Below are 20570 nucleotides of genomic sequence, written 5' to 3'. Positions count from 1 at the left end.
GTCTGGCGAAACATGGCACATGGCAAGAAAATCCCAAGAAAAGGTAAAGATCCTTAAAGCATGACCTATACCCCAGCTAACCCTCTGATTAAGAGTCTGTGACTGAATTATTGGAGAGCAACTTTTATTACAACAATTGAGCTGAGGCTGTGATTCCTTATCGGTAAAAGTCCAGAGTGTTCTCGGTGAACTGCATTACATTTCGATTGCTTGTCTTTATGATCCTCATTGCATATCTCACGGCTGTTACTGTTACTAGTAAAGCAGTGACATATTTAACAAACACTAATGTTAATGTAGGTATTCCAGATGATAGTAAAGATACAGATTTTTACAGAAGGGGAAATATATTTTCATTTGAATTTAGCCACGACAAGCTATTGTAAATGTGTGTTTATACGTTTATACAGTATTAACTACAATGCTCTTGGTGCACATGGTATTTTGTTTACTTGCCCCACAGAGCATTTATTGATTACACATTAGTAGAGATGTTTTGTTTTCCCTTTGTGTTTTTCAGTTTTTGGTTTGGGTTGGAATTTGGTTCCCTGGGGGCTTATCGTGGTTTTAAGTGTCCTTCTGATGGCATGTTCCAATAGTGAGCTTGCAGCACCCTGAAAGTAGCTGTGAAATTGAGGAGGGCTAGCAGTCCACTTATTTGTGTAACCTGTTTTGTTTATTTCAATTAAGAAGGCACAATGCATATTAATTAACATGAACCATCATGTAAATGTGCCAGATGTAACTGTACAGGCTCATTTTCATATGCAGGTGCTGGCAGGTTAATTGCATCAAAGAAAACCTACAAAAGCACATCATCTTTTTTTCTTTACCATTTATGACCCTGACCATATTTAGATAAAGATTTGCCGCAATAATGTGGGACAAAGGTACAAATAAACTACACCAGTAGATAAAACTGCACTAGTCTTTCTTACAGGCATCATAAAATCACTGCAGCCACAAAAGTTCATATTTCAGCACAGCCCTCCGCGCCAAAAAGGAGAATAACCAAAGAGGAAGTGAAAATACAAAATGCTATGATAGATGTAAAGGAAGACTTGGAGAACCAACCTCAACATCTGAATGCCTTTGCCTCCAAACAGGATATCGTGTTGCTACACTCAGGATGCACAACATTTTCTCTTCATCAGCAACAGTGCAACATCACTTTGCTCTGATAACCTCGCAAGTAATCTTGTGCCTCCTTCCGGGTATTTTGTGACTTTTAACCACCTTTTGATGCAAGCATGCGCGGTTGAAAAGCAAAACTCACCAGCTTATTGCTTATTTCTTCCATGATGGTTGCTTTGCAATTTCTTAAAAGTGGTTGCACAACATATTCTAAGGTGTTTGGGATGGTTCAAGGATCATTTATTGTCTTTCTGCAACACAGGGTTGCACAACCGATCCCAGTTGTAGTTGTAGCCTCGTCCAATCATGCTACACAAGAAAGAGTAAGGCACACATATTAATTATCTTTCTTTATTGTTTCAGAATATCCATTTCATCCACATTTATAAACTAGAATCACTGAGATCGGGAATGTGCATCCAGTGTATGAGTGTGAACCATTGACTCATGAGTCATGTTTAGCATGAATCTCTTACAGATCATTTTGTTCTAGGACAGGAAATGAATAGGCCTTTTTTGCCCTTTTGGGGGTGTGACATATATGCAAGCAAGACAGTGTGTGTGTATGTGTGTGTGTGTGTGTGTGTGTGTTTTGCATGTGTGTTTGTATTTGTAGTATGTTTTTGTGTCCCAACCCCCCTTTTTACCCGTAACAAAATGCTGAAATGTGCTAATCGGAAACATGACACTTTCTCAATGAGAAGAAGAAAAAAAAAGTGTCAGCGGTATTAAGATTCCCTCCTTTTCATGTTCAGGCTCAGAAGTCCTCTGCTTGCAATGCGTGGACAATGTCTCCTGCTCTGAGACCTATCAGAAGAATGCTCACCCAGAGGATAACTCTAGCAGCCTTTGTGCTCTTCATCCCAACATGTTCAACAAGAAATGGTACAGTATGCACTAAAGCTTTCTTATGTTTATGTATGTATCTATGTGTCTGATGGTACGGATCCAAAAGATCAGCTATTTTCATACATTAGTTTTTCTGTATATGTGTTGGATTGGAAGTGATTTAGGTTCTCATTGACTTCCCGACAGGACTGAAATCAAAACTATTTAGTAAATTATGATTATACGTTGATGTCTTATAAAATATGTATATTTGGGCTTAACAAAGAGCTGACACCACTTCAGCAACAGACTGGGTTTGAAGGATGCTCTGAGTGAATCTCTAGTTTTAAAGAGTTTTTAAGACAGAGGAGCTCCAGTTGAAAAGAAAATGATATATATGTGTGTATATATATATATATATATATATATATATATATATATATATATATATATATATATATATATATATATATATGTGTGTGTATATATACCGGTATGTATATACTGTATATGTATATACACATATCTATCTAAATATATATATGCTTTCTGACAATGACTGAGAGAGGACCATATGCACAACTATAATTTTGTGCAAAATAAGTTGAACTGATTTGTTTTTTTTACATCTTGTTACTGTCTTCAGATTCTCCCTTCTCAATCACTAACAAAGCCACTGGTTTTTGTTTGCTGAAAAAATCCAACCGCTGCCAAGACATGCGCTGGACAACCGGGGATCGTCTTTTTGCGACCTCAACCAAAAAGTGCCTTGGAGCTCAGGGCAAAAGTGTCGGGAGTGAAGTAAGCCTCTATGACTGTGACGGCAGCAGTGAGCTTCAAAAGTGGGAATGCAAGAACGTAACAATGCTTGCTCTCAAAGGCCAACAGCTCTACATTGAAATCAAACCTGACGGAACAATTGCCCTCTCAAGAACTGTCGGGCCCAATAACAAGCTCACAATCACAGGGACGTCCAGCGGTGCTTGTTCGAGAACATACAGAGGTACAGTATTAAAACACAATACATGAGCAAATATGCATGATTGTACGATAGGATTCAACACAATCCTGATTCAGGTGACGTATAGTCAAGTTGAACGATGCATCAAGTTCCTCTGAACTAGAGTTTGGTTTGTGCACGCCTAAAGTCAATTAGTGAAGAAAAGATGATGATGAAGAAAACGTTTAGGTCTGCCTTAAAAACAATGAGCAAAACAATACATTTTGATAAAATACTTCATTTAAAACGATTTAAAGTGATCAACCTTTTTTCCCTTTTTAGAGCTTTATACTATTGAAGGAAATGCGTTTGGTCGGATCTGCACGTTTCCCTTCCTGTACAAAGACCGGTGGTTTGGAGACTGCACGATGTACGACTCCTCAGTAAAGCGCTCTTGGTGTGCGATTAATACAAAATATGAGCACGAGCAGTGGGGATACTGCCCGACTTCTTGTGAGTACTGAATTTAAGATTTTAATCCCAACAGCCAGCACTGCATGCATCTTAAGAAATATTCCTTCTGATTCAGAGGACACATTACATTATGCTACAATTTGTTGTCCATTAGTTTATCAACGTCTTTGATACTTATTAACACAAAGCACACATTATTAGAGCACCATTTTAGGATACAGTAATACAATGTTGCTTAAATTAATACATTATTGCATTTCCTATTGTGCTATATTGATGCACAGCCACAGAACACTGGGCAAAGAACACTGTAACGGGAGCGTATTACCAGGTCAACACACAGTCGGTTCTGACGTGGGCCCAGGCTGAAGCCAGCTGCAAACAGCAGGGGGCCTCCCTGCTCAGCGTCACTGATCCTCACCAGCAGGCTTTCGCCTCAGGTAAGATGACGCCTGGTGGATGTTTTCTGGTTCTGAAACTGACCCAACATAGAGGGGTTAGTTTTTACTTATATTAATACAAAATTGCATATAATGCATTAGTTAAATGTTTTGATATGAATACAAATGTGTTATACTTCTCATGCACAATTTATATAAATTGCTATTTAAACTGATGTTTAATGCATTCATCCTAAGAAAGAAAACTTTTTGATAAAGATGCAGTCTATTTGATACTCAAGAAACAATGAAAACAAATCTTTCAAATGTTTCCGAAGATTTGTTGGAATATATCATTTCACAGTGCAAGTTCTCCATGTTTCAGGAGTTTCCTATAAAACATTTTTAATTCAGCCTATTTGAATTTGAAACAACTGACATTAAATTATTTAATGGATACTAGACAAGGGTTGTAGCTGTTTTAGTTCAAAAACAGGAAATGATTGATGAAATGACTACTTGTAGTTCTTGCACCCTTGGAGCAAACCAGTCCCGGTAATAGTATTTCATGGTTCATCTTGTAAAATGTCGCCTTTTTGTTTTTGTGTGATTTGTTATATTTCCTTGTGCAGTTAATTGTGTCTTTCTGCTGACTTTTTTTAAAATAATGAAAAAGAGGAACACTGTGGAAAAGAGGAACAATTTCTTTACTCTGTCCTTTTCCTTTTTTGCCCCTCTCAACCACACAAACACAAATAATCACAGCGCTAATGGGATCAGGGAAACATAAACTCTGGATCGGGCTGGTCCTGGACCCAGAACATGGCTGGCAGTGGTCTGATGGGAAGCCGTTCCGTTATCTGAGATGGACTACAGGTAAGTCTTCACTCCAGTAAAAAAGTTTAAAAAGACTCTGCCGGAGTTCCCATAAGCAATGACCATATAAGTCTAGAACTTTACAGAAAGTTACTAACAAGTTAAAGAAAAAAGAAAAATCCCAGGGTTGAGGTTGCGCAGGTATGCCTTGCATTCAATTCAATGTTGTACCTTATGATATCTAAATATTTTACTGTAGTTACAAGGTTGTCAACCAGGTTGTCTTAGTCAGTGTATCCAATTAAGTGGAAGTAAATGCAGCATTCTATTAATTTTTGGAACTACAAATCCAACAACAGATTTTACACCATTGAAACATGCAAGTACTAATAATATAATAATATACCTGATGTGAAAACTCTCAAGGATGTGATTCATGTGGATCTGCACCAGCAAAGGAGGAATCTCAATTTAAAAAATCATCATCTTGTTTTAGGAAGTCCAACTCCTAATCCGGGGCACAACTGTGCATTTCTTGACTCTGCTGGGGAGCAAACCTGGCAAAGCTCCTCTTGCATCAAGAAACAGGGCTACATATGCTACAAGGACGGGGCCCCACCATCTCCTCCCCAAAGTACAGACACATACTCTATTCTATTCTACCCTCCTCTGGCTACTGTATTGTTTCACTATGTGTATGTGTATGATATGAGTCAATAAATCCCATTTATCTTTTGTTCTTTTCATCATCAGTTGAGCAAGGCTTTTGTTCAGCCCCTTGGATTCCCTACAATGGCCACTGCTTTCACCTTCATCGTACTATTCAAACATGGTCTGGTGCTCAGAAAGAGTGCCGCAAAGAGAGCGGGGACTTAGTGAGCATCCGCAACGTGGAGGACCAAAGCTTTGTCATCTCGCAACTTGGATTTGGTATGTGATTACAATAGACATGAAGACTGTCCAACCTTTCTCAGTTTCTGACGAATCTCTAGAAGATAGTACAATGCGGTATATTGAATAAACAAATGCATAAACTATTCTCCATAAAGTAGTAGAAGTAGAAATTGTTCATGTTTACCAACGTTCGTATGGTACCGATAGCTCCATCAATTTCACTTTGTGGACCTTTAATAACATTGTGACATTTTAACCATTGCTTGACATGAGGCACATTCCTCCCTGACCACGTCTGCAGCCTCCACGGATGAGCTTTGGATTGGACTGAATGACATACAGACAGAAGGGCTGTTTGACTGGAGCGACCACTCCACTGTCAGCTTCACCAGCTGGGAGTTTGGGAAACCAACCGTCTCCACTGATACAGATGACTGTGTTCTCATCAGGGGAGAAGTAAGGAGCACCACATGATATGATGCTGCACATATAGTTTAACTTTCTTAAATCGTACATGTATATCTGACTACATCATGCATGTATATATGTATATGTATATCTGACTACATCATGCATGTATATATGTATATGTATATCTGACTACACCATGCATGTATATATGTATATGTATATCTGACTACATCATGCATGCATATATATATATATATATATATATATATATATATATGTATATATATATATATATATATATATCTGCTACATCATGCATGTATATCTGACTACATCATACATGTATATCTGACTACATCATGCATGTATATTTATTTATTAGTGGATTAATTATAAAAGCCTTTGTGTCAGGTTCTGGGAAATTAGATAGAAAATAAACATATTAGATGGCACTAAAACACTAGGTATAAAAATCTGTCTGGTTTCTTTTTTTTCTATTATTACTGTCAAATAATAATGCCAAACATTCACAAAACAGAAAGCATTATGAATATAAGTATATCTAGTCCACCCATCTAGTACATTTAATCTACAAGTATGCAAATGTGTTGTTTTCTTCTTGCAGAATGGGAACTGGGCCGATCGCTCGTGTAGTGAGAAACACGGCTTCATCTGTATGAAGCAGAGTGCCACTGAACGCACCGGAGATGAAGTAGATGTGGATCTAGGCTGCAAAGCTGTGAGTACATGTACATGTAATCTATGAAACAAGTATATGATCTCCATAAACATCTGGCTAATCAAAGTGCACTATTATAACCCTGATATAAGTAAGTGGTTTGACATCATGTTCAGTTGGACATAGATAAATGTATTTTATGAACAAAACGGATATGTTGCATTTTAAAATCAAACCTAATCCAACTCTATAATCCTCTCCCACAGGGGTGGAAAAGACATGGCTCCTACTGCTACTTGGTCGGAACAGAGACAAAGACGTTTGATGAAGCGAAAGACGACTGCAAGAGCTCAGATTCCTACTTGGCTGATGTTTCAAATGGGTAACACAACACCTCACGTTTTTACTAGCTGTGAAATAACTGTGTGTGGACGTACTATAGATAGTGTTTCACACGATGAGACAACACATCTGTTGTAAACATTTCCAGGGTGGACAATGCCTTCCTTGTCAGTGTGGTGGGCCTGAGACCAGAGAAATACTTCTGGTTGGGCCTCTCAAATCAGAAGAACATTGATCAATTTGTGTGGACCAACACAGATTCAGTGAGGTTTAGTCACTGGAACGCTGAAATGCCAGGTATGGAGAGAGATGCAATTACATCTTTAGAATAGAAGGCACCGACAGGAGCTACGTCACTTACGTGTGACAATATTCTACCTTCAACAAGGTTACCAACAGGGCTGCGTTGCCATGACAACTGGGATTTTCGCCGGCCTCTGGGATCTACTGCCCTGCACCAACAAGGAGAAATACATCTGCAAACACCTGGCCGAGGGGGCCGTTCTAACTGTTGCACCACCGACTCAAACCCCTCCCAAGTGCGAGGAAGGTTGGATTCGAGAGGGAACAAGAAACTTCTGCTCGAAGGTACAACCAGAGGAAAAAAATCTAAATAAAAAGATGGTGGAGGCTAAAACAGAGCTAAAACAGAGCAAATATTAGACTTTGCCAGGTAGACTGGAACTTGCCTCGTGCCAAATAAAGTATAACATTGATCCATAACTGCTGGATGTGAACATAATCAAAACTAGTTTAATTCAAAAGGTTAATATGTCAGTGGTCTGTTTGCAGCTTGTTTCTGCTTCTCCCAAGTGGTCATACATTTGTTTTATTCTAAGATTAGGAATGGGTCAGTTTCTTTTTACTGTGATGTACAAATCTAGGCAAAATAAATAACCGTCTATTCAAGTAATCTGCTCTACTGCTGTACATATCTGGTATACTTTAATCAGACCTTCACTCTTGTGTTTAAGTTTTTCACAGGGCCTCGGGCAGATGAGAAGACCTGGTATGAGGCCAGGGATTACTGCAGGGCCATCGGAGGAGACCTGCTCAGCATCCACAGCGACGCCGGGCTACGTGTGGGACGGTACGCGCCGGTTAAATACTATTTCACCAGACACCAGTGAACATAAAACAATATGTAGTAAAAGATCCCTCTGTATGTAAGAGGATTAAAACATCACAAATACTGGCATACAGAGGCTCAAAAGTGGATTGCAGGAAAGCAAGTAAATATTTTAACGTTCATACTTACAGTGAATACATAGAAGTAAGATGAAATAGAATAAAAACATTTACTCTATTGAGACTCAACTTGAGTACTTTTGATGTATTTCTCGTTTCAGTTAGCCTCTACAGGGCAACAACGTGCTAAAATAAGTTAGATTGATTTATGTAACTTTGTGTACTGCAGACATGGAAGAGCCTGGATTGGACTTTCGATTCCTGACACGAGCACTGGTTTTGTTTGGAGTGATGGTTCCCCGGTTAGTTAACTGTGCTCTACTTTTTACAATGAATGTGATCCCAAATCATTCAATCCTTTATTTTTGTACTTATATAAACATATATGTATAACATACAATATTGTTTGTTGTTTCTTTCTGTTCAAAGGTAAACTTCCAACACTGGCAGGAAGGAGAGCCAAACAATCATAATAACGATGAATCTTGTGCTGAATTCAAAACGTACAACTGGGATGAAGTCGGGTCCTGGAACGATGTAAACTGTGAGAGTTACAATGACTGGCTGTGTCAGATCCGTGCAGGTACAGTTGAAACAAAGTGAAGGGAATGCTCTTTTTTTGGGTCTTTTCTGAAGAAAAAATATTTGTAACTTTCATCCAGGAAAAACTGACTTGTACATGCATAATATTTCCTGCCTTTCTCTATACTTCCCACAAGACATATCTTTATTACAAACAGATGTGATGTTGTTAAAACAGGTTTTTTTTGGTTAGGTATACAATATATTTTTTTATTATTTTTCAGCAAAAAGTTAACCGTTGGTATGTTTTCTACAATGTGCACCTGTACAAACTTAAAAAGAAAAATAATTTTTACATTATTTATTTTTGTAACTCATAGTAACTTGTGGTACTGCCATGCTCCCCTCTCTGAATTAAATCATCCCATAGTACGAGATTAGAATCAAAGAGGACCGAGTGGGGATAGTGAAAGATGTGTTTGTGTTCTACATGAAACTGACACTTGTTTGTGGCCTTACAGGAGTGACTCCAAAAATACCTCCAAATAATACTGTGGTGGGTAAGTTAACACACACATAACTCTGGCTCACTTACAGTCCAACTGTTGATTGGTGTGCATTGTCCCTGCAAAATAAATGAATAAATAAATAAATAAACATACACACACACACACACACACACACACACAACACACACACACAGGGTGGGTAAAACATGAAATTAAACATATTGGGAAACTAGCAAAGGCTGGTTAGACCGGGTATAACTTCACATGTCAAATTTTTTAGTTGTGTCAAAATTATAATGATAGTCTTACAATTGACTGTTTTAGATGTTTTGCTCAATCAAAATTTAACAAATCTAAGTGAAAGAGTCATTAACAGCATTTACATTTTTTTTATAAAATCATAATTCTCAGACAACTAACAGGCAAAAACAATGAAACTGTGAGCATTACAAATGTTTTTCCAATTATTCTGTTCATTTACAGACGTACTTTTATAGGTCCACTTGACAAAACCAACACATCTTAAAACAAAACAAAAAAGAGACACTTGGCATCAGTAATATTACAGTTTCTAGCAGTACCATTAAAAATAATTCACGAACCTTTCATTTGACAGATATTAAGCTGTACAAGATTTACTATACCAGAAAGACACTTCAAAATAAAACACAAATTGTCAATATGTTTCTAACACCTCTGCAGACTATAACACCACTTCAGATGGTTGGCTCGTGTGGAGAGGGAACCAGTACCTGATTAATGGAAACTTGTTGTCCATGGAGGATGCTCGTCACTTCTGTCAGCAGAGGCATGGAGACTTAATATCGATCAACAGTAAAGAGGAAAATGCGTTCGTATGGAAACAGGTAGGTGTTAATTTTTTGGGGCAAAAGAACAACTTTTATTTATATTGAAAGCAAGTTTACTTACTAGAGAAGTGGTCTAAAAGCTTGTGTGATTATGTGTATGTGTTCACAGATTTCAAGAACCTATGGGTCATATTATATAGGTTTGTCAGTGGATCTTGATGGGTCATTTTGGTGAGTAATTAATGCCATAAAATGTAACACCACAGTGAATCATTGATTTCAAGTAGGTTAGTGAAAACTCTTTGGCCTACCAATTACAGTATGCATTTAATGTTGCACTACTTTCAATATGTCTACTCCCACATATATACATATGTAGAGTCAAAAGTATCCCACTTTTTATTTAAGTTATTGCTATAAGTATTATATTATTTTGAAGTATTACTGGTACTGACATTTAAACTAATTTAAAACTTTCCAAGCAGTTTTTTTTTTTTTTTTTTACTTGTTAGGTAACATTTATTGTGACTTCTATATGTAATTTGTCCTCTGTTTATTTACCATTACTGCAGAATGGCAACAAGTTGGATAAAAAGGTTGAACGTAAAGCAATTATTATCCGCACGATTATACGTCATAATTCAATGTAACTGTGTGTGCTTGAAGGTGGATGGATGGTTCTCCAGTTGGGTTACAAAAATGGGATGAAGAACAACCAAATTCTAATTCCTTTAATGAGAACTGTGTTACAATGACTTACTACATGGGTGAGTAATTGCAAACCGACAAATGAAACAAAGTATTATATTGATAAGCCGTTCTAGATAAGATCAATATGCTAGTGTAAATAAAAACGGTTTCTGGTGAAATGTTAATCATTGCATCTCCACTGTACTTACAGGCTTCTGGCGATCTTGTAATTGTGGCCAAGAGCACAAGTTCATTTGTAAACGAGGAAACTCAGCACCAGTCAACACCACCGCAGCCCCCACTGTTCCTCCCAAAGGAGGCTGTCCATTCAAGTGGACCAAATTTGACTCAAAGGTCAGAAATCATTGTCGACTGATCTCCAGTTTAAAACTTTCCCGGACACTTTTAAAATGTCAGTTCAACAAGTTCACATTGGCTCTCATTAAAGATCATTTGGGACTGAATGGATTTGTCCAGATTTACAACTGTAACTCAATGTCTGCCCCGTAAAATAATCAGCTTTCAAAAAGACAGGATGCCACACAAATTGCCCTTTTTTACACATACAAGATGCCCTTATTTAAGCAGGTGTTGCAACTATTGGTGTTATTGGTGGTGCAGACAGGCTTGTTTTAGTTTCATTTGGAAACTCTACATGCATGAATGGCATAATGAAAAAAACAACTGTTATTAGGCTTTGCAATCATTTGGGCAATCCTATATACATAGGGCCAGTTACTGGGTCCCACCTTACTTTCTATTTCTATTTCGTATTCATACTTATTGTTATCTCCAATACCGAGTACATGCGTCTTTTAAAATATAAATAATAATTGAAGCATAAAAATACTTTATGTATAAAGTAAAGTAAATGAAGATATAAAATATATCAAATGTGAAAAAACATTTGACATAAAATTAATTCACATGGGCAGTTACATGCACGTTTGTTTTACATGGGATATATTAACATTTGGTTTTCAGCATTTTGCATGTTTTTTTATTTATTTGAAAATAAAAAGATACAACACAAATAAACACCAAGAGTGAGTGAAGAAAAGACTAAAGATGGGAAATGCTTCAACTGGAGCATTACAAATTGGTCAAAAGAGAAAAAAATATAGGAAACATTATCAAAAGCAAATATGGCATTTATCAACAAGCTGTTACGCAACAATGCCTTCCTCACGCAAGGTAAACACCATCTAGTCCTCTTTTTAATATAAGTAGGGGACAATGGTTTTAGGGCTAAAACAACAAAGGAACTATAAATACAGAGTTTGGTAGAAAAATAAGCACACAGACATTTTTTAGGATCAGATCAGATGTCATCAAAGCTTCATGAAAGAAGGCCAGTGTTTGGTTGGAGTGAAAACTCACGATTTCATTTCTCATTTGTAGTGTTACAGTATCATTAGTAGCCGCCGGACCAGTTGGGAAGAAGCAATGAGACAGTGCATTACCATGGGAGGTAATTTGGCCTCAATTCCCACAAGGCGCGTGCAAGGTTTGTCCTTCTGTTTTTGAACATATGTTCAATAAGAATCATACATGTAACATAGAGAGTGTGAAAGTTCATTCTTGACCTTGAAAACAATGATGAACTTAATTTAGATTAAACATTTGTAAATACTATCTTGGAGATTTTGCCACATTTATTTTTAAACTTTAACTTTAAACTTTCAGCATTTTTGACCACCAAAACGGCTGAAATAGCAACTGCAGACCTGTGGATTGGTTTAAGTTCTTTGAAACAAGAAGGATTTTACTGGACTGATGGGAAAGCAAGAAAATACACCAACTGGGGCTATTCTGTAAGTAAACACAACATTAGCTTAGTGTTGAGTCACTGTTTAATAGACATTAACAAGTTTGAATTATTGTTTCTCTTGTTCTGCTCTTTAGAAATATCGACGCCGTCCGGGGAACTTTTATCAAAGATGGAATGAGGTAACATATCCAAGACAAAATTGTAATGTAAAATATAACTTCTTTTTAGTTTTTGTCATGACAGAGCAGACCAAAGTCCCTTGCTAGCAAACATCAAAGAGTTAAGGAAATCAATCAATCATTCATATATTCATTCAATCACTCACTCCCTCACTCAAACACTTAAGACCACTGCAAGTTTAAACGAGTCAGCAGTTTTAAACTTTGAAGTAGCATTGAAAAGATATTGAAATTCTAACTCCTCCCTACGTCCTTCACCAGGATGAATGTGTTGTGATGAACAACAGTCCTTTCTTTGGCATCGGTAAATGGTTAATTAAGCCCTGCAATGACACCAATGGATTTATCTGTATTCGAGATCTTGGTGAGTTTGTTCTATCTCTCTTTAAGAAATTCCATTTAGTAGAATAAACATGGTTTAGAAAATTGGAAACCATCATTTCAACCTGTAGTTCTTGTGTCAATAAAGTTGTCTGTAAAAATGTATTACAAATAAAATAAAATAAAACCTTTTTCTCTCTTCTCTCAACAGACCCAAATATCCAGCCTCCACCAAAGCCAGCAGTTAGTAACATCTATGTAAATCTGGGAAACGACAGTGTAAAGGTTGTCACAAAAAATCTGACCTGGGATGATGCCAGGAAGAATTGTGAAGTTGACAAAGCCAACCTGGCGAGCCTACGAAATGAGTGGACGCAGGCCTACGTCGAGCTAATGGCGATGAATCTCAAAGCTCCTCTTTGGTTTGGACTGAACAAACAGGTGCAGGCTGCCGCTAACTGAAAGTACTGCACTGGACCACACAAACTACTACCGGCTAAAGAAATGACTTAACATAAAATGAATTAACCACACGTGATTAGCTTTTATCCCTGACACATGGCATAGCAGCCTCACAAGACCACTGACGATACTCTGCAGCGACATACAAAAGTGTACATTTGTTCAATCTATTTGGCAAAGAGAAACATTTTAAAAAGCCATATACAATGCACGCTGAATTAATATGGTCATTGGATCCTCTTGCTTTCAGATAAGCGGGTATTTTAGGTATATTGATGGCTGGCACATGCACTCTGCCTCCTGGGCTGAAGGTGAACCAAGCAGAGAGCGATCTTGTGTCTACCTGGATGTGGATGGAAAGTGGAAGACCGCTTTCTGCAATTTGACCATGAACAGTGTTTGCATGCAGTCTACAGGTACGGTTAACCATCAGCAGGCAACGTAAATGAATACAATCAGTCACCTTCTGAAGGTTTAAGTGAACTTACTGTAAATGCTGTATTATACTTTATTTTGCTTAAGTTTTTGGCAAATGGTGTATACAATGTTAGCTTGTTAGCCTAGCTATGATCCATGACTGCAATAATAGATAATATGTTCATGTTGTTCTATAAGAGAGAATTATAGTCCGACCGAGACTGGGTTTTTGAGGAAGATACTGTTATCAATATACATGAAATATTCTGGTAATTATATTCCAGCAACATATTTTTTTTTTACAAAAACAATCATTCTTGAATCCCTTGAATTTGTTGTTTTTAAGGAATGTGAAGATCAATATTGTGTAACATTTTACTTTGTCAACTTTAATTTGTCAGTGCCATCTGATGGACAACCTATGTCATGGTTGAGTTTCTAAATGACCTCAAGCTTAGTTAAGCTTTCTGCTGACATATACACAGTTACCAATACATTTGCAATAAGCTCCCATCAGCTAATATATTGGCTTTTCAAAACACTACATCAAGTATTACAAAGGAGGACTGGTGAGTTAATACAATTTCATAATTTAGCAGATGATTTATCTCAAAGCATGAATAAATAAAATAAAAAACCTGTCAGCAAAAAAAATCTGAATTAAATGGACATTGAACATGCACAGTCCATCCGTGTAAGATGTGGGATTTTCTTTCAACATTATAACCACTGTGATGAGAGTTTGTGAATCCCACCCTCTTCCATTAAATGAATTAATGAGCACTGACTTGAAAAATGTAAATTCACTCAGATGCAATACAGTGGCATTAATCCAGCATATGGATCAGAGCGAGTTATTACAATTCACTGCTTTGAATAATTATTAACTAAATGATCCCCTCATCACTGTCTCTGTCACTCACAGATATGCCACCAACAGAGTCAACCATCTTTCCAGGGATTTGCCCTCAAGACACGAATGAGGAGCACCACCAGAGTTATACCTGGCTGCCGTTTAAGGGTCATTGTTATTTGTTTGTAACCGATGAAATTGAATGGGCAGATGCAGCGAGCAGCTGTGTCAGGCATGGTAAGAGACACTTTTAGATTTAACGTAGATCAAGTGTATGGTGTCATAAACAGCAACTAGTAATAAGTGGTTCATAATTGTGACAGCCAGACCTTTTTTGTTGTTGTGAAGGTGGAATTCTGACTAGCATTGAAGATCCTGATGAGCAAAAATTCCTCGAAAGCAATGTGGAAATATTTAAAGATGCCAACAGCGCTTTCTGGGTTGGCCTGTACAAAACTCATAACGGTATGATTGCACTCTTTTCTCTACTATACTTAAAAGCACACCTGTGTCATTTAGTTTATTCACTCACAAATGAACTGTACATGTGCATTGCTGTCAGTGGAATAATGTTAAGCCATTTGCAGGAATGTGTAACACATTGAACCAATTTGGTCATATAATCAACGTGCATGCTGATGAAAGTGAAAAAAACCAAATAAAATGGGAAAATAATTAATTTGAGAAAATACTTTTAGCTCAAATATCCTTTTTTAAATTATGTTTAACAGATGGTACAATCTTATTTTGTGTTCTTTTGTTTACTTTTTATACACACCGTGGGGCAAATTAACGATATCAAACCGTGATATGACAAACTATGAACATAGTATTACATGAAGTTTGTGTTTGTTCCCTAGGGGAATGGAAGTGGTTGGATAAAACAGTCATGGACTACACTAACTGGGCTGAAGCTGAGCCCGACGATGACTATGCAGAGATGGAAACCTCACATGGGACTTGGAGGACAGGTCGCAGATGGCACGACAGAGCATACATCTGTAAAACACCCAAAGGTAAGATCATCATTCCTATGTGATGTAAAATAGATGGTGTTTTCACAAGTTCTCCTCATGTGGCTTGTTCAAAAAGCCTTTGGAATAAGAGGGAGCCACTCAAGCCTCTGTTAAAGGTCCATTTCCCTAAAAAACCTAATGAAACAAAGAGAGTACAACTTCCTATCATCTTACAAATGTATGATTTATGAAGTTTGTTATTACAGTGGTTGTTTCCAAACAACAATAAATGTAGTCCTCCATCAACTGATAATTTTGAGTGATTCTGTTATTTTGTATATACTGCCAAAAAATGAATACAAGAATGTCATTCTTGTCGAGTGACTGGGGTCAGTGCCGTTCCTCCAGGGGAAAATTACAACTGTATTCTTTAAAAAAGATGAGTTATGTGAGCACTTTTCCTTTCTTTTCCCTTCTCTTTAAACAGTGATTCCCATAGATTCAGAATCAAAACCTGGTAAGTTACACCTTCGGATTTCCTTAAGTTGAGTAGTATTTGAATTATTTAATAATAAGAATGATATTTGAAATTTCTTTTACATGTAATGCAACATTGACAGTTGTCAACAAAACATGAATAGGAATGTAATTAAAAGGAATGCAAATTATGTTTAAAGCTAAATTCCATTTATATTGTTTTGACTGATCCATATCTATTTGCTTGTGCAGAACCTCATGGAGGTCAGGATCCTCGCGGTCGCGTCCACACGAGTTTGATAGTTGTGCTGATCATAACGATCAGTTCTACGCTGATAGTTGTTGCATTCTTCATCTACAAGAAGTCTCCTCGTCCTTTACCCACCTTTGACAATCCACTCTACTTCGACAGTGAACGATCCCAGCCCGATGTGGTCGATACCAATAAACTGATAGAGAATGCAGAAGTAGAAAACCCTGAGCCGATGATAACTCTGTGATTTATAAAGTAGCAGAATCAAACAGGACATACATTGTACTGAACTGTATCCCAGACTGATGAATAACACTTTAATGCTTTATTAGTGTCTTAGCTTTGTTTGTTTTTTTACTATAGAATATAGTAAATATATATTCATTGAGTTTCAATGGAGTTGGCGATGTCTGACCTCATGGAAAAGAACAATTTAGGCTCTAGGATGTCTCAGTGGGAATGATTGCTATTTGATTCTGTCTTTATATATATGAATGAATGTATATAATTGTTACATATTATGCATATGCTCACTAGATGCTGTTCATTGCTTGTACTGTAAAATCTCTCTGCCTGTTAAATGAATATTAAACATTGGCACTAAAGAATAATTTAAATAAGTTATATCTTAGGAAATGAAATATAACAAGGGATCAATTCACCTACCATCATCATTTTTATAGCTGTCTCAAAAAAAGCCCCCACAATAAGATACAGTCACAATACAATAGTATTGCGATTTTAAGAATTTTGCGATATGCTGAGTATTGCAATATCAAACATTGCAAAATATCACCGATGCAAATGATGCCGTTGTTATATATTTGATCTAATCAGATAAAGTTTTCACTCGGTTCATCTCACTTCAGCCCAACGAGCACTTGAGCACACGTGTTTTGTTGCTTTTGTCACTCGTGGTGTGAATGTAGCATTTAAAATAGCAAAAAACATCTGGTTCGTTGAGAAAATTAGATCACTTTACTTTTGATGCAGCCTGTAAAGAAGCAATCTGAATCATTCACAGCATTAATAGAGCAGAACACACATATTTGCTATGTAAAGGTGTAGTGGATAATAATGTCTACCTGAGCAGAGAATGAACGCTGTGTGTGTTGTAATCTGAGCTTCCCGTACTTTGTTGACACAGCTGGGCGCATGCTTTTAGTGCATGTTAGCTCACGTGAGCATGAATCACTGACTAGCTCGTGGCTGCCGCTCTTCACTGCTCTCATATTGCCTCTACCGACTGCTTCTGAGCCCACCGTTAGCACCGAGCCACGTCAGCATGTTGAGAGCCGTTTAGAGTCAAAAGAAATGCTCCCAATCTTATATTATGCACCTCTAAAACCAGAAAAAAGACAACACTTTACCTTTGTACAATATTATTGTCAATATTTAGTCTCATGTCACAATATTGTAACAATGTTGATATATTGCAGAGATTGGCAATGTGCCGGGGTCTGAAATCACTGTTCTAAACAAATGCACTGACAACAAATGTATATATACATATATACACACATATATACATGAGGATGTATGTGTGTAGATATGTAATCATGGTTTCATGAATGAAATTGAACATGCAACACTTAATTGTTACTCTGCAATGAACGTGGGCTCTGTATTGTACCCTCCCAGCTAGTGAAGCGTGTGTAGGTAAGCAGCATATATTAACTTTTACACTTAAAAATACTGTGTCCGTATATTGGCTACATGTCACATAATGCTGTAGAATTTGTCAAATTAGGTGAGAAAAGTTTAAAAATAGTGACATGACCGTCTATGTCATGTGGCGTCCCAAATGCTGTGTTGGTTGTCTTCCATAATGATGCACTACACAGGAAATAAAAGCAATTATTAGATTAATATCATGCTGTCTGTGTATGCAAATGTCACATTTCCCTTGATTTACCATCTTAATTTTGTGCATAATTGAATTCTTCATTTACTTTACATGTTTGTTTACATGTTGAATGGTCAAGTCAAATAAAATATACTGAAGGTATTATGCAATTATATTAAATTAATGTATTAGTACATTCAGTGTGATTAGTACTACAGTGAAATGAACAAAGACTTTTGGCTGGGAAATGTTTTAGACACAAAGAGGTGTAGATGTTGGAGAAAGAAGATGTTTGAAGAATGGCTGATGAATGTTGTTGATCGTAAACTAAGACATAGGACTGATAATGAACAGAACGAGGTATTGTCCAATCACGGGGCTGGAAGAGGTGCTGACAATATGAAGGGGGGGCTGACTTTGAGCGGACAACGCTGAGACATTCTGAAAATCGGCAGATCTTGTGCCAACTGCCGGGCACGTAACCGATCTACACCGGCACTGGATCTCTGTCCCATGGGATATATTTTATGTATTTCTTAGTGTGATTCAATTTGTAATAGTGTTTGCGTTACTTTTGATATAAATCATTTTCATTTTAACTGGAACCATCGATTCGGCTCAATTTTGTTGACGGACCTCATGGTGGAGGGAGCTCTCCTGAAGAAGGCCGAACACGACAACTCAGGAGGCAACCTCCGTTTCTGAAGAGTGAAGCCAATGTGGAAGTGTCTTTGACTTGCATGATCTCTACTGACCAGCAGGTGGCGGCTCCTCTGTTTGCAAAAAGAAGTCTGATTGTATTGAAGGCAATGAGAAAACGACCCTACTTCTCACTTGATTTAAACATTGTATACATGTGTTTACGGTCTATCACTAGTTTCAAGTCATCTTCAGTACAGCGTGATATACGGCGTCTCTATGTAACTCCTCTGCCGTCCAAGCTAGGCCATTAACCAAAATGGTGATGGCCAAAACGCTGAACTCAAGGCTTCAAAACGTCAGTCCACAAACCAATAGGTGACGTCATGACAATGCACTTCTTATTTACACCCCATGTTTTCACTAGAGTTGGCAATGATTGGCTACAACGGCCAAAGCAATTTAGACCGCATGTTATCTTATTTGAAATGAATCTGTATTTAATCATATATATTTTAATTACTTAGAAAAGACTGGTTAATTAGATGTACTGAAAATTGGCATACCTTGTTTTTTTCTCCATATTTGCTTCAGATCGGCTGCTTTGTAAAGTCAAGAGTTGTAATGTCTAAATAGCATTAAACAAAGTAATACATATAACAGAGTTATATAACAGTCTTATCCAGCTGGTGACCGACTAAGATATGGTTTTCTCATAAAAATAATGACCAATACTGAGAAAAAGTCAATCAGCAACTTAACAGCAAAAAAAACATATTAGGCAAGACACTTACATTATTCATTTGGGAAATAGGCAAGAGATGTATTTGGCAGAGGCCAAAGATTCTTTAAAGGAAATGTTTTCGCCAAATTGTGCTGAAAGACCTAAAATGATTTTGGTGTTGACCAATTACTTTGTCTACTCAGCAATTTTTAACAGCACACCTAACCTGCTTACTTTCTGACATCTTACTCAACACCAATGTTACCACAGCTCACTTCTCAAATTTCCAGACGCCACTTCCTCTTTGCATATAACGTTCTTTAAAAAAAAGGCACACATCCATTTTTCGTTTTTATTAATTTGGACCACATCGACCACATAATACCGTCTTCAACCTGTTTACTAATTAACTCTACTTCATTTACAGTACAGAAATAATTATCCTGGGGTGCGTTTTCACATAGGTGTGCTTAAAGGACCACTTCTGTCTGAAGAAGAGGGCCTACTTCCTCTGCTGCTTCTGTAAGCCAAGGGTTAAGGATGTGGGACGACTTGCAACCGTTACTTCCTGAGCTGATGATTCATCAACCGCGATAATGCCTCTGTTGTGATTCTCAGCAGCCGAGAGTTGTTCAGCGGACCCTGCAGTAAACTTGTCAGTGTAGGCTTTTAGAAGAAACTGAAACTTCAAGAAACTACTAAATGGTTTTGCCAAATATGTAGCGGGGGAAAATAAATTGCCGGATTATTTGAACAGTAATGTTTTCAGTCCAGGAAGTCTTACAGTCTTCTACCACATGACATTTGAATAAATGTCAGTCCCACCTAATCCAACTTTGGATAAGTGTGGTGGGAGGAGGTGTTGGAAGCTATCGTTTCATCTGACAAGCAATTCTGAAGTTGCCTTGTCCAACTACCCTCTTTTTATTTGACTATAATACTATAGCAAGTTTAGTCGCCATTGAGCTGTCTGTTTTTGTGGTGTAGTTGTACTATTGGCTCTAGTTATGTCCATAGAAACATTCACACCTACAACCAATTAAGGGCCACTAATTA

General features: G+C 37.3%; 1 protein-coding gene across 1 annotated transcript; it reads left to right on the top strand.

The window, feature by feature from the left end:
* The first annotated feature begins 1723 nt into the window (after positions 1-1723).
* On the top strand, positions 1724-18326 carry mrc1b (mannose receptor, C type 1b). The gene is made up of 31 exons (XM_034555635.1): positions 1724-2019; positions 2609-2965; positions 3245-3415; positions 3661-3816; positions 4522-4632; positions 5069-5206; positions 5326-5502; positions 5768-5922; positions 6503-6616; positions 6823-6938; positions 7047-7195; positions 7287-7486; positions 7873-7988; positions 8316-8388; positions 8516-8669; positions 9130-9168; positions 9820-9983; positions 10096-10157; positions 10593-10693; positions 10828-10970; positions 12018-12123; positions 12303-12430; positions 12522-12566; positions 12828-12930; positions 13099-13328; positions 13600-13765; positions 14692-14856; positions 14968-15084; positions 15480-15635; positions 16063-16092; positions 16305-18326. The coding sequence occupies exons 1-31, from the start codon at positions 1923-1925 to the stop codon at positions 16550-16552; spliced, it is 4287 nt and encodes a 1428-aa protein (XP_034411526.1). The 5' UTR covers positions 1724-1922; the 3' UTR covers positions 16553-18326.
* Positions 18327-20570: the final 2244 nt, after the last annotated feature.

The sequence above is a fragment of the Cyclopterus lumpus genome, chromosome 17, assembly GCF_009769545.1.
Source record: "Cyclopterus lumpus isolate fCycLum1 chromosome 17, fCycLum1.pri, whole genome shotgun sequence".
In the NCBI taxonomy this organism is placed as follows: Eukaryota; Metazoa; Chordata; class Actinopteri; order Perciformes; family Cyclopteridae; genus Cyclopterus; species Cyclopterus lumpus.
Note: the sequence above shows the minus strand (reverse complement) of the source record. Positions and strands in the feature narration are given on the sequence as shown.